We start from the raw sequence: 14,856 nt of genomic DNA on the forward strand, positions 1-14,856 counted from the left end.
CTACCGATCAACTGGGTTATCTCCACGACTGACTTCTGACAATTAATGTCCTCTACGGACAGTATGTGCCACAACTGACTTGTGATCTCCAATACTCCAATACAGTAGCAGCCAGCTCTATGGAGATTTAATTAGACTAGAAAGGCTGACCCAAATGTCAGATTTGGAAGTGAAAGACTGCAAGAAAAATCCGAGTTACAGAACTCCTAAGTATATAACTATATTAAGAATCTGAAACGTATCTGGCACGGTCACAAATGCTAGCATTCCATCCAGAGCAGCGGATGCTTTCTCTCTGGCAAAAGTACTATAAAGCTACAAACAGTTGATAATTGGTCTTAAATACAGGTTCTGACACAACACACAAGTCCATAAGCCTTCCATCAGCCTGTCCTAATATTCCTTTTACTTTTCAGTTGCGGCTTCTGTATCTCTTCAGCTTTCTGATGCTGCTTGGTCTAGCTCAGGGGTTGGCAACCTTTCAGAAGTGGTGTGCTGAGTCTTCATTTATTCACTCTGATTTATAGTTTCGTGTGCCAGTAAAACATTTTAACGTTTTTAGAAGGTCTCTCTCTGTAAGTCTATAATATATAACTAAACTATTGTTGTATGTAAAGTAAATAAGGTTTTAAAAATGTTTAAGAAGCTTCATTTAAAATTAAATTAAAATGCAGAGCCCCCTGGACCAGTGGCCAAGACCCCAGCAGTGTGAGTGTCACTGAAAATCAGCTCGCGTGCCATAGGTTGCCTACCCCTGGTCTAGCTATATCCTAATGTTCCCAACAGTGCTACTCTTTGACTTTGTGTCTATGCTTGGACTGTGACAGATTTGTCAGTTTTGTTGCTGTAACCTTCGGAGCAAGCAGTCCTTAAATGTGTTTTTGAATTCACCTAGAAGGTCTGCAGTTTAAAAAAACAAAAAATTAAAAACCAGACCCCAGCATAGACAGAACTCAAAACTGGCACATGGCTAGAGTCTGATCATTAGTTTTGAGGATGTATTGTTTAGAGTTTGTTTACTGCCTAGATTTGATGATTCAGGTTCATTTTATTAAACAGATGCTGGCCAAGGGTTGAGCAGATGGAAGCCTCTGGAGACCTTTGCGTATCAGTGAGATGAGTTTCGGGGACAGTAGTCTCATCCCAGTCCCTTGGGGACATGACAAACCCACACTACTACTTGGCACATTCAGAGCCCCCCCAAGCCAGGAATTAGATATTGAGAGAGCAGTGTTGCATGTCAGGAGTAAGGGTCATATGAGATTGTCTGGACCAAACCTTGTCCCCCTAACTTAGCAAATCCAGTGTGGGTTCACTCCACAAAGAGAGGCAGGATTTGAGGACCCATCTCTCAGGGGCTGCTGGCATCCTGCACATTACAGAGTGCTGTTCCACAGGTGTTCCCTGCATCAGTGTCTGGAGTATGAAGGTTTCTGGTTGGTTGAGCCATGATTACATAGATGCACTGGCCATTCTCCTACAAGCAGAGGGAGAGTAACAGATGCAGGGGTTACTGTCATCCATGCAGACAGGCTCCGATGCCTGTCCACAGCCTCCAACGTGAAAGGATTCCTCTCTTTCCTCCAACTCCCATGAGAGCCTTCCCGAGAAAGTCTCAGCACCCAACCCATCTGGCATGGCTGTGCATTGGTTCTTGGTCTCCCCTTCAGTAGGAGGGCAGCATGCCTGGCTCCTGCAGACAGACACTTTAATCCCTAACTTTAACAGGCCACCATGTTTCCACATGTGCACACTGACAAGAAAGAGGCCAGCACATTACTGTCTGTATCTTTATCAAGCTTGCAGGTCGCAGAAACACTGTGGATTCGGCACCATGCCGCTCGTTAGCAGGACTAGGCACAGAGATGCTACCTGAAGAATTAGCTTCCCAAAGCGATGGAATCTTTGTTGATCATGCAGACTCCTCACCTTGAAGGACACTGCACAATGATCCATGGCATCTTCTGTCCCTTTTCAGAACTAGGGGGGAAGAAGGGACTGGTGAAGTAGCTTTGGGACACTGATTTTCTCCCATAGTTGAACTGTTGCCTCACATCCCAATGCGTGCAGAAGAGAGGATTATTAAAAACCATAACTTTCATCCCAAGTGTCCCATAAATTCAGACAGATTTTGTTCATCTCCACTGAAATGTGGTATGTTCCCCATTTGCAACTGGGTCTTAACAACTCTCCACAACAACGAGGACTTTATTCCTTGGGATCTCTGCTTCGTCATGAATCATTCCCCTTACTTTCCTTATGGACTAATGAGAGAAATGTGAGGACTATATAAAGATGCTGCTACTTCCTAAATGAATTAGCATGCTCCCCTGTTGGGGTCGGTCCTGATTTGAGTAGGGGGTTGGACTAGATGACCTCCTGAGGTCTCTTCCAACCCTGATATTCTAGGATTCTACTGAAACAATACATTAGTCTGTCACGGAGTTAGAGGACTACTCAGGAAATTAAAACGCAAAGAAACAATCATCTGAATCAGCCTCCCAAGACTGGCCTTCAAGCTGCAGGGAAAATTAACTTGGGGATAAATTGCTGCAAAAACATTTCTTTTATGATGGTTCTTGCTGGTTTCAAATTCTGACTGAGTGTTAATTAAATAAGCTTATTAAACTGAACTGTTAAACACAGGCCACAACCAGAACTTTGGTTAAGTGCTGAATAATCCACCCTGAGACAGCTCTGGAAAGCCTCAACATAGCCCGAGTGCAGTCCCTGCTGGGGTAGGCTCTAAACCAAAGCACGGCTCTTTGACACAGGCTTAACTTGAAGCAGACAAGTGATCCCATGAGCACACACTAAGTGCTGTGCTGAATCAGGGGTTCCTACACAACTCTGCAAATGGACATCAACCCCAGCAGGGCACCTCACATTTCCCCCTTTCATAATGGCGTGCAAAGCCCGCCAGTCCTGCCTCCCTAGAAATAAGGTAGACCAGAAGCAAACACTTGCATAAAAAAAAAAAAAAATTTAAGAGTGCAACACAGTCATTTTAGCTCAGATACCTCCTTACTGGTAAAAACAAAGGCAACGAATGGGAAAAACTGAATTTCCACTAGGGACAAAGTGTAATTTTTCAGATGTTTGTCTCCACGGGGATTTTAATTTTTCCTGCAAGGGAAATCCCTGTATACGCCATCTTAGATGCCAAAAGTTTCACCTTCAAAACAAAGTCTGTAAGATTTGCAAAAATGTAGTAACGCTCCTAGCAGAGATGGTCAGTTGCATTCAGCTGTGTCCTCCCTTTCCATACAATTCCATAGGACGTATCACGAAGGTTCAAGAACTAAGGGTACGTCTTCACTACCAGCCGTATCGGCGGGTAGCAATCGATTGCTCGGGGATCGATATATCGCGTCTCATCTAGACGCGATATATCGATCCCCGAACGCGCTTATATCGATTCCGTAAATCCACCAACCCGAACGGAGTTGCGGAATCGACAGGGGGAGCCGTGGACATCGATCTTGCGCCGTGAGGACGGTGAGTAATTTGATCTTAGATACTTCAACTTCAGCTACGTTATTCACGTAGCTGAAGTTGCGTATCTAAGATCTATTTTTCCCCCTTAGTGTAGACCAGCCCTAATAAGCTAGGTCACACTACTCTTATGGAAGAGTTCTATGGGAGGGAATGGAAAAGAGTAACACTTTCACAGGCTTTCCAGCCATCCCGTAGACCAGTGGTACTCAAACCTTTCCTGTCACTCTCCCCTCTTACCAGTAATAGAATAAATTCATGTCCCTTTCTGGTCCTGCACAGTTGGCTCAGAGGAGTTTGAGCTGAAGGCAGAGCTGGGGGGAGAACTGGGGATGGGGAGGAACTGGGGCTAGAGGCAGAGCTGGACTGGGGGTGGAGAGGAGTTGCAGCTGAGGGCAGAGCTGGGCAGTGCTCCCTCTGCACCCCCCCATGGGGGCTGGCCCAGGGCCCGATGCATCCCCCCAAAACGTTCTTCAGTGCCCACCCCCCAGGGGTGCATACCCCACAGCTTGGGAACCACTGCAATAGAATGTAACAGAGAATTCTGTTCCTGCAACAGAGAATTCAAATACCACCTACAGAAAAGGTTCTCATTATTTATTAACATTCGATATGTTACAGTAATTTCTGTGGAACCCAGTTGGTTTAATTCCTATTAAACACAACAGGGACTTTTCCATAAGAGTAACCAGGTTAGTACATGTTGAAAGAAAAACAATTGTTCACTAATTATTATTATATTTAATTGTTCAGTTGTGGATCTGTGAAGATAAACTGATTCCTGAGCTTCATTTATTAAATCATTATATGCTTGGTTTGCATTCATGCCACTTGTTTTTAAAGAAAAATCTATCTTTGCTGGAACTGCAAAAATACCAATGAACTACATAGGCTAGTCACACTGCTACTGCTACCTCTCATGGCAGTGGAGTACAGGAGTCAACGGGAGAGCGCTTGGGGGTCGATTTATCGCATCTAGGACTAGATGCGATAAATTGACCCCCGCTGGATCGATCGCTGCCCGCCAATCTGGCGGGTACTGTAGACACATCCTAAGACACGGCAGCTTTAGGTCAGCTCACAAGAGAATTGAATCAGAACACCTCCTCCAGCAAACCATTACCATAGCTTGAGTAAAAGCAGGAGGCTACCCAAATAAGATCAGCTAGGATGAAAAATCAATAGGATGTATTGCACACTAGCAAAAATAGTACCAGCTGCTCTCAGCAAATTAATCATTCTCTCATTCTGGAAGAGAGATTTGACTGCTGAAGGAATGGTTCTGTGTATCGCTAATTGGGCACCTTGTGAACTGGCCCTGTTGCTTGTTTCATGCACTTGCTGAAGTTTAAGGCTGAAATTGCCATAATTAGCTAACACTAACTGTGACCGTCAGCTCTAGAATGAAGAAAAATGAATGCCTAGGGATGCTGTCAGCAGTGTGAAACAAAGACCTCAAGAGCTTGACTCCATTCTCAGGAAAGCCTCCTGTCACACAAAGTGCTTTATTTTGCTCAACAGCAAACAGTGATCCTATTAAAATTGTCATCTCAGTCCAGTTCCTACTGGTCAGGTGCCACATGACAAGAAGCCACCACTAGGGAGGACATAAATTAGATCCCTACTTGGCAATCTCAACAGATCACCAGGAGCGAATGGGCTCTCCAAGTCATTGGCAGGGAACTTGCACAGCATGGCATGTGGCTGCACTGGTTCTGTGGGCAAACAGAGGACTGCTGTCTCCAGCACTGTTACAGTCCAGCTTCTCTAGCTCGCCCTATTCCAGCTAGCCTTTACAGAGGGCAAGAGAGACTAATGTCTAGATAGCACAAAGCCACAATAAGAACAACTCGGTACTAGATTACATAAATGAAACAGCAGCATTCTGAAGTCTAAGGAGGTTATAAGATTATATAACATTCTATGGTGAAAAAAAAACGTTAAGAGGACACGGGGCTGGCTAGACATATCAGAGTGGACAGCCCTGAAGAATGAACTTTTCCCTGAAGAAGATGCCAATTAAAAAAAGGTAGTGGAGTAAGAGGGAGAATGCTTGGGAAACAACAGCCCTACACACCCCCCCCCCCAGACACTGTCTGAGCAAAAGAGAGGGGCTTTGTCCCCCTCCATCCTTTCTTCATCCTAATGAAAAATAACTCCTGGAGCTCACATATTAGTCTCAGGCCTGGCTATTGCCCATCCTCAGCAAAATCTAGTACTCTGTAAGGTGTGTTCTCAATCCCCCCTTCCCAAACAGATTATCTATTTGATTAGGCATGCGGTTTCTCAAAATCAGGTCACGGGATAAAATATGGGTAAATGAGATGTGTAGACCAGCAGAAAGAATTGCAATAATTGCTATGCTTGCAAACAAGAGCCCTGGATACACATGACTTGTCAGTCTTCTACACATTTCAAAACAGGGTCAGGTGTAAAAGCAGCAAAGAATCCTGTGGCACCTTATAGACTAACAGATGTTTTGGAGCATGAGTTTTCGTGGGTGAATACCCACTTCGTCGGATGCATGTAGTGGAAATTTTCAAGGGCAGGTATATATATATGCAAGCAAGAAGCAAGCTAGAGATAACGAGGTTAGTTCAATCAGGGAAGATGAGGCCCTGTTCCAGCAGTTGAGGTGTGAACACCAACGGAGGAGAAACTGGTTTTGTAGTTGGCAAGACATTCACAATCTTTGTTTAATCCTGAGCTGATGGTGTCAAATTTGCAGATGAACTGAAGCTCAGCAGTTTCTCTTTGAAGTCTGGTCCTGAAGTTTTTTTGCTGCAGTATGGCCACCTTAAGATCTGCTATTGTGTGGCCAGGGAGGCTGAAGTGTTCTCCTACAGGTTTTTGTATATTGCCATTCCTAATATCTGATTTGTGTCCATTTATCCTTTCCCGCAGAGACTGTCCAGGGTCAGGTGTGTATCCTAGATATGCAGCCCAGACAAGACATTTACCAGACTTACTCACACTCTTATCAGTTTTTGACAGACCAAATGCTCAGTCAATACGAGGTAGGATCTTATAACTGCAACCAATTATCAATAAAAAGTTGTAGAGAAATAGAGCACGTTTCATCATAAACTCCTTTAACTATCCAAAGCACTTGTTTTATATTTCGAAATCACAATAATAAAGGGCAATGCTCTGTGCTTCTGTAGCGCCAGGATCTCAAAGTGCTTTATAAAAGATTAGCAAAGTGAAGCTGTAATTCTCTGTATGTATAAATATCTTCTTGCTGTGCATCCGATGAAGTGAGCTGTAGCCCACGAAAGCTTATGCTCAAATAAATTTGTTAGTCGCTAAGGTGCCACAAGGACTCCTGTTCTTTTTAAAGCTTTACAGCCTCCTGGCAAGAATAGAGAGGAGGAGTAATAACTCTGACATTTGCAGGGGGGAAAACTGACACAAGCTAATCTAAAACCAAGGTTACGTGGGGTGTCTGGCACAGAGCTAAGAGTAGAACCCAAGTCTGACTCCCTATTTTGTGCCTTAAGCACAAGAGCATCTTCTCTACCCATAAGAAACTGTATCTACAAAAAGAAAGACAAAGAAATCATATGGAGTCTCTCTGCAATAACTTCTTAAATGAGTACCAAGCTACTGGTTCCTGTGTTAGACTTCAATTTCATGGTAGAGTAACAACTGTGCTCCAAAATCTCTCACAGGAGCACAACCAGCTGTGAGTAATGTAGTTGTGTGCCTCTTGTCAAGGTGACCCCACAGTCTATGCTTTGCCTGTTATGTGTAAGTACTGTTGCTCACAAGCGTGACTTCTCCATAAGCAACGCTTATAGAACCTAACAGGCAATACAATGTCGTTAATATCTGTGCAATCTGTTTTTTGAGCACAGCAACAGATTGCATGGGAGTTACTGCTCACACCACTTTTGAGTTTGACGGTAAGAAGGAACAGAAGTTGTGTTAAAACATAATGAGAACAAAGTTAGATGCTCTCCCTCACCCAGATAACCTGGGTTCAGTACAGGAATTACTCTGTTATACAGGAGATCAGATTAGATGACCACAATGGTCCCTTATTGTCTAACATCTCTAAGTCTCAGATAAGATCAGGCTAACCTCCAGTCGCAAGGCAGCCAAGCAGATGGACCTGATTCTCCGTTCTCACACTCAGGTGAAGTGGTGTAAAGCACAACACATCCCGAACGGAGTGTTTTTCCTGCTGTGCTCAGTTTGCTCTAGTGTAGAAGACGACACAAGGGACAGGGCAACAGAGATTTCAGTCCCCAGAGCAGGAGAGGCCTGAATCCATTATATAGGGACCATTCTTCATCAAAGACAAAGAGGTGACTCCAGGTATTGGAAACTACCCCATTCATTCAAGTAGAACAGACTGTACCAATTTATACTTGGCCGTTCTGCATTAGTTCAACACAGCCACAGAAGTGGATACTATGTTGTTTTTTTTAAAACATGACTCAAGACCCTTCCCGTACAATCTATTACCAAACAACATTTCCAGGGCCTGACTAGCGCTTCCTGTTTGCTTTTGGAGTTGATGGGACCTCTGTGGATAAAGGGGCCACTATATTGAGTCAGGGATTCAGAATCAGCCCTAAAGCAACATGTACCATCTTGTCACCATTGAAGTCTTGTTCAGCGAGAGCCCATCACCACCGGGCCTGCTGAGTATGTGCTTCTTGGGGCGACATTATTTACCACTCCCATTGTAAATTTTGACACATGCTCAGAACATTGCTTTTATTAAAACTCTAACATTTGTTGTTCATTGGGGGGGGGAGGATTAATATTTTTGCTGGGATTGTCACAGAAGCCTAGGGGAGTTAAGTGTCAAATCTCATTGCATTTCAATAGGACCCGGGGAGAGACTTTCAAAGGCATATATGACAGACAGGCATCCAACCCCCATTGACTTGCAGTGACAGGAGCTTCATCCCTCTGGGTGTCTAACTCCCTTAGGCTCATTTGAAAATCCCAGCCCACATCAATAACATTAACAGAAAAGCACAGGCAAAGCATCCCCTATGCAAGGTGACACCATACAGTACTCACACCAGTGTCAAATTCAAACGAGCATTTAGCCTCCATTGGGCATTTTCCATAACAGCAGCAAAAAACAACTTACCGTCTATTCCCAGAGCCCCCTGCTTCTTGTTCTCCAAACACGGTTCAAACTGATTGATAATTTCCAGGCAGTACTCCTTGGTCACATTGGTCATCTAGAAAGGACACAAAACATGAAGCAGAAAACATCTTATTAACTAAATAATCAGCCACTGCTCCCCTAGTTCTCTTCTCTGTATATAGTTTGAGAACTGGCTGTATTTTCCACACTAGCACTAGGATTTTTACACTGTTCACTAAAATTCCCACTCCTGCCACTCAGTGTCAGGTCAGATAAGAATCAGGCAGCTTAGTGAAAAGTTAGTCCCATTGGCAGCTGTCTGATTGCACACAATAAAACACAGAGCCCGATGTCTGCTTTGTAGGTCAATTTTGTTTAGTGTTTTTAAGCCCACAGGGCAGCCAAACAGCACATGTTTTGCTATGGCCCAATAGGGTCTTTCGGCTGCAGGATTAATTTGTATTGTCAAAAGATTCTCACTTTAGAGGCAAGCAACAAAACAGAACTTCAGGAGCCAGTGGAGAGAAGGATGAATTACAATAATTGGCCACGTATCAGAAGGACAGGAGATTATTGGAAGCGTTTCTAGGGCGTCCGTTACTTTGATGAATGGCAGGATTTCATTCTGATCTTCAAGATGTGTGCACAGAGAAAATTCTGCATGTTCTGAGACATTGGCAATTAAAAGTCAGGACATTTATGGTTAGCTCCGTTTCTGTTAAAAAAAGGAATTATACAGCCCTGCACTATGTAAACAGAGCTGGGTGACCAATTATTTACTACACCTGTTGTCAGTAGTGCTACAAATCAGGATCAAGGCTTCATTGTGCGAGGTGCTGCGTGCGCACACGTGACCATATGGTGCCTGTCCCAAAGAGCAGCTCAGATGAAAAAGCCAAGCAGAATCTTTCAAAAATACGCACGTAAAACCAAAGTAAAGCATAAACAAGAGGGACAAGGAATTAACATCTCATGGAAGATGCTGGGAGCTGGGCATTTTCCATCCAGCTGCAGAAGAGCTATAGCATGACAGCAGCAGTGCAAGCTTCTCTGGAAGTGCACAAACAGAACTGTTTCCTGCCGAGGAGGAACCACTTGCAAGGGGACTTCAGAGTGCACGGACCATTCCGTCCTTGCCCTCTCTACTGAGCCTGCCAACAAAGGAACTAATTACGGTGGCAGGTTGGCCAACGTGGACCCATGCCCAAAGGGTCAGCACTTTTGACACTGCTCTGGAGCCTTCTCATGGGGAGGTTCAAAACACAACAGAATCAGGAGCATGAAAAAAGCACTGTCCCTCCACTGGATGCCCTGGCTAGGCTGGAATGGGCTGAGACACAAAAGCTCAGAAGTCTCCCTACCAAAACACAGTTCTTGCAGTATTCACATTTTGGCCATGACCAGCAAAGGCAGGATCTCATAAGAAAGCTGGTTTTCATGAGATTTCTAGTCCCAATCCCACAGCAAGGCTTTTTCCTGCTCCTAGCTCAGCAGGGCTGCTGCATGCTTTTGTTCTGTTTTTACAAGGCTCAAACCTACCCTTGCTCTACACATACTGCATTACAGAAGGCAGCACAGTGCCAGTGATTAGCTGAACTGATTGAGTCCTGTGGCTGAAGTTAATTTGTTCTCTGAGCATGAGGAGGATCAATAGGTCCAGTGAAAGAGAAACACAGCCTAACTCATTTAAAGAGACAACAAGCACAAAGGGATGAGTCTTCATTTATTTCATTTGCAGGTGACTCATGAGACTCTATTAGCGCATGAAAAGCAGAAGCACATGGACAGAGACAGCCTAACCTAGGAGTTCTCATGTTGACATCACCATTACTGTCCATCATATTTTTTCTTTCCGACCCCATCTACTTCTACAATTCTGGCGAGAAAAAAAAAAAGTCCTGGCTGAGCTATTATTTTGCTGCCTCCTATGCCACCAAGAAATGCCTCAGCCTGGTCCTGACAGAAGTACAGGAGAGAAGGGGTTTTATATCTGGTGGGGTGGGATAGGACTAATGGGCAATAGAAATGCTCCCTTTCTACTGAGGACGTCAAAGTGGGCAGAGAGACATAAAACAACTTCACTAAAATCTCAGTCTTAATTAAATCTTTGAAAGATTTCACTGGAATCCCTCTTTCCTTTATGAAAAGAAATACTCTGAACTGCAGGGTTCTCTGGTTGGATTTTACCGTAGTTTCATGGCTCATCTTCCTTTGGGGCCATACTGACCCAAGAGCATGTTTTCTTCAGCTTCTGGCATCCGCCTTCCCTCTCCCCTTTCATTTAAGCATTGCAATATGGTTTTTTATTACACGTTCCTTCGGTTACATTTGTAGTGGGCTGGTTTCCCTGTCCACACTGCTAGCAGCACTCTAGCTTACTAAATCTCTCCTCTATTACCAGCCGACTTAAAATAACCACCAGCCTCTTCATTGCAATAAGCTTTAACTTTCCCAGAATAGACCAGCCAACAACCTTGCAGTTCGAAGGTTTTAGACAGCTATGCATTAGAAACCACTCAGAAGCCGGTAAGAGGAAGTAGTAAGGTACAGGTACAGTAAAGCACATTCCCATTAAGCAACAGATGAATGGGTCACAAAATCTGGTTAATTGGCACTTCTGGCAAGGTCTGCCAGCTATTTGCAGCAGTCATCAGCACATACCGGCGTTTGCTGCCATAGCTGCCCTACGAGGTGGCACCCTTTGTTCAGTGCTTGTGGCTGCTGAGAGAGAGAGAGGTGATATTAGCTGTCCAATAACATCTGTATTTTTCCATCATTCAGGGCTTATTTTAAAATGATCAACCCAGTGAAGCCACCAATAACCAAGACGATCACTTCACTAGCTGGCAGCTGGCTGTTCCCACCAAGGTAAGTATAGTTGAGATTTGATGCAGAAGATGGAATAGATCAGTGCATTTGTATACACATATGTATGTATGTGTACAGAGAGGAAGCTAGTGTTAGCCATGAGAAAATAAAAGCATGGTACACCTCGATTTGTTTCCTTTTCACAAAAGCCTACAGGAGCTGTCAGGAAAGGGAGCCAGCATCTCTAATCTGCAGCCATGGTTGATGGATAAGTGACTAATATGCATAAAGAATGCAAACCTTCCTGTTTAGCCCTCGTCCACATGGAGCAAATAATTAATTCCACGGTATGTAGCAGCTCCTGCAACAGGATGCATGGGGATTATTTTGCTGCTATTTAACTGAAGCCCATCGATAACTATGACAAGGGCGTCTAGGTCAAATTCAATATTTGACTAGTAAAGCTTATAAACCCAGGAGTTAACATCTCTGAAGACCTACGAAACGTCTGATTTTATGAACAGTGTTAGGTGTAATGCCTGCCGTTTGGTACTGGCCAAGAATAAAACTCTTCTAATAGAGAACCTCCTGTTCCGTTGGACCATAAACTCTTCATCTCTCTCAAATCAGATGAACTGATAGAACAGTGTGTGGTTTGTAACACCCACTAGAGTGGCAAGAGAAGGACCAAATAGTTAGTACTTTCCTCTCCAAAGTGCTGTCCAAGCCAGCAGTGAATCCTCTCAACAACCCTGGGAAACATGGCCACCCTCCAGTGGGCAAATCACGTCATTACTCTACCCCCAAGGCCAGGCAGCGAGACAGAGGTATCAGGCTGCCTCACACTGGGAAGGTGTTAACTGGAGAAGTGTTAACAGTTGAATGGTCCCTTACAATGCGTATTAACTACTTACACTAAACAATCTGTTACATCTTGTATTTAGCTGGATACTCAGGGCATCTTTCCCAGACCTGACGAAGAGCTCTGTGCAGCTTGAAAGCTTGTCTCTCTCTCTCACCAACAGATGTTGGCCCAATAAAAGATATTACTTCATCCCCCCACCCCACCTGCATCTCTCATACTGGGAAGAGTCAAATGTCTCCATCTAGCCAGCTGTCTACAGAATTTTTTTAAAGGAAAAGTAAGGGGAAGGAGGGAAGCTATAGCAGAATGATCTGCATTAGGGAGCTAGGGAGGGAATAAGGAGATTCCAGGAAACATTCACACCAGGCCTGAAGTGGTATCAGCAGTCATATTAAAATTTCAGTGGCTTTTGTCTAAGTCATCCAATTGTCTGAGTGCCCCACACGCCCCGGGATTGGACTGGCCGGACACAGGTAGCTATTCGACTTTCCAATTGCATCTCAGAAATGCTCTCTACTTTAAACAAATTAAAAATTCATTCCACCCACAGAATTAAAACAGGGCAGATTTAGAACCCAGGGGGCAGTCAGAAACCTCTCAGTAAGGCTTAGTTATAAAGCTAGCTAGCCATTTATTTTTTCAGTAATAAATGTCTAGTAGAGTAAAAGCTATTGTGAACCAAGCTTGTGAGGCGGTGCCCATCAAAGCAGCTAGTAGGTGTGAAACTGCAAAACACATTCCTACAGTGACAATTGCTCATTCAACAATATTACAGTCCTCAGCGTGAAACTAAATCTTTATTCAAATAATCACTGAAAATGGGAAAGGTGAATTCAGTGGTCTGAAGTGGACAGTGATGCATTTTTCTAGGCCATATGGAGTTTGGCCTGATCAGAAGGAGTACCTTGTGATGCATTTTCAGACATATGAATGGCATGTTTGTATAGTACCTGCCCATCTCCTGCCTGCTTCTGGCCAGTTCTATTTGTCCTTCTCTTTTACAAGCACTAAATTAACATAAAACAGTATTAGGAAGGCGCCTTGAACCAAACATATGGCAAGCATTAAATTTTGCTTGGATTATTCCCTCTGCCACCAAAAGTCATGCCTATGCTCTGCTGTGCACAATTAAAGCGCTCGGTTATTACTGCTTTAAAAATATTAAATTAAAAAATAGAAGCTCCACTTAGCACTCAACCCACAAGCTGTCCAGTGCATACAGAGTATGCTATATACAATGACATCCAATTTTGAGATTAGGTGGGGTGTGCAAATTATGACCATTAAGAAATCAACATACCAGGCGAGATGCACAGGAGTAAAACACAATCCATCTTCCATGCTAAATTAGATGGTTAGCCCATCTTTGCTCTCCCAGTTTATGGAGAGTATTAATTTCCCCAATGTTCCCTATATGAGTAGGCCGATTATTCAAACCTGCCAAGAGTGCTGTATGTAAAGAGAAAGAGAGGCAGCACTAGCTTATCAGAGTCCTCTTCCCATTTTAAGACATCAAAACCAAGAACCCAGCTGGGATAAATAATATTGAGTGGCAACAGGCTTTAAGTTTCTGTGCACAGGTTTGGAAATGCTCCAAAACCTTTGCAGGTAACCTTGTTGTCATTTTATGTGATAAGGTTTGATAGGATTTCAATCCACCTTGGGAAGAAGCCACGAGCGAAACATTAAAAGGTCATCTTTAAATGGAAAGTTGGAACATTGTAGCTTTCTAAGGGAGAAAAAACAGGGTTCTGCATCCAAGCTGCAATTCTCTCCCTGGTGTTCACCTACCTTTTGCTCAATCTCAAGGAAGCGCTTCAGGTCATCCGCATCCAGATAGTCCTTGTGGTTGCTGTAGGTGAGCATGAGCAGGTACAGATCACGCCGCGTCGACATCATCTTGTAGAAGGCGCAGAACTCATCGAAGCCCAGCGTGCCCTGGTTATCGTCCGTATCAGCCTCCTGCGATACGCAACAGCAAGGTGGCATTAAGGTGCCCCGGTTCCCAGAAAGATAATTACAATTGAAGGAATTGAAAAAGAAACCAAAACTAAAACCAAAACACACAACCCCTTGCGTTTTACAAAAACGTTGTTTTTAACCTGAACACAGTCTCACCTAGCAACGCACTGCTCAGGAAGATTTGGTTCACCAGGCTGAAACTGGCATCATGAATGGCTTGCAACCCCACTCCCCTACACACACACACACACACCTCTTTTAGCCTTCCCAAATATCTGCATTTTAATGCAGGTTTCCAGAGCTCGCTTTCCCAGAGGCAGCAGTGTCCACTAGGTCTCCCACATCAGGAAAGTTCTCCCATCTATGGCAGTGAGGCAGGGCAATACGTAATTGAGGACTGGGGAGAGGACATGCAGGTGTCCAGGAGAAAGGGGCCACTTGTGGTGTCTTGGGAAGGTCACTAGAAACAACATCATCCCATCGAGAAGCCCATGGCTCAGGAGCATACCTGTGAATTCCTAGGGCAGAGATACATACCCGCATGTTAATTTAATAGGGTCCTACGGAGGAAATAAAGCAGCAGCAAAATACACCGTCCTCAGGCACCCAGCCTATT

General features: G+C 44.1%; 1 protein-coding gene across 1 annotated transcript in view; it reads right to left on the reverse strand.

Annotated features, from left to right (window-relative positions):
- The window catches only part of PLCH2 (phospholipase C eta 2), a 331,250-nt gene that overhangs the window by 65,922 nt on the left and 250,472 nt on the right, over positions 1 to 14,856 (reverse strand). Inside the window, exons 6-7 of the mRNA XM_050931745.1 lie at positions 14,070 to 14,240; positions 8,606 to 8,699 (exon numbers count right to left, since the gene is read on the reverse strand). Coding sequence (XP_050787702.1) covers positions 8,606 to 8,699; positions 14,070 to 14,240 — 265 coding nt within the window. The remainder of the gene's footprint in view (positions 1 to 8,605; positions 8,700 to 14,069; positions 14,241 to 14,856) is intronic.

This window comes from Gopherus flavomarginatus, chromosome 21, assembly GCF_025201925.1.
Source record: "Gopherus flavomarginatus isolate rGopFla2 chromosome 21, rGopFla2.mat.asm, whole genome shotgun sequence".
Classification (NCBI taxonomy): domain Eukaryota; kingdom Metazoa; phylum Chordata; order Testudines; family Testudinidae; genus Gopherus; species Gopherus flavomarginatus.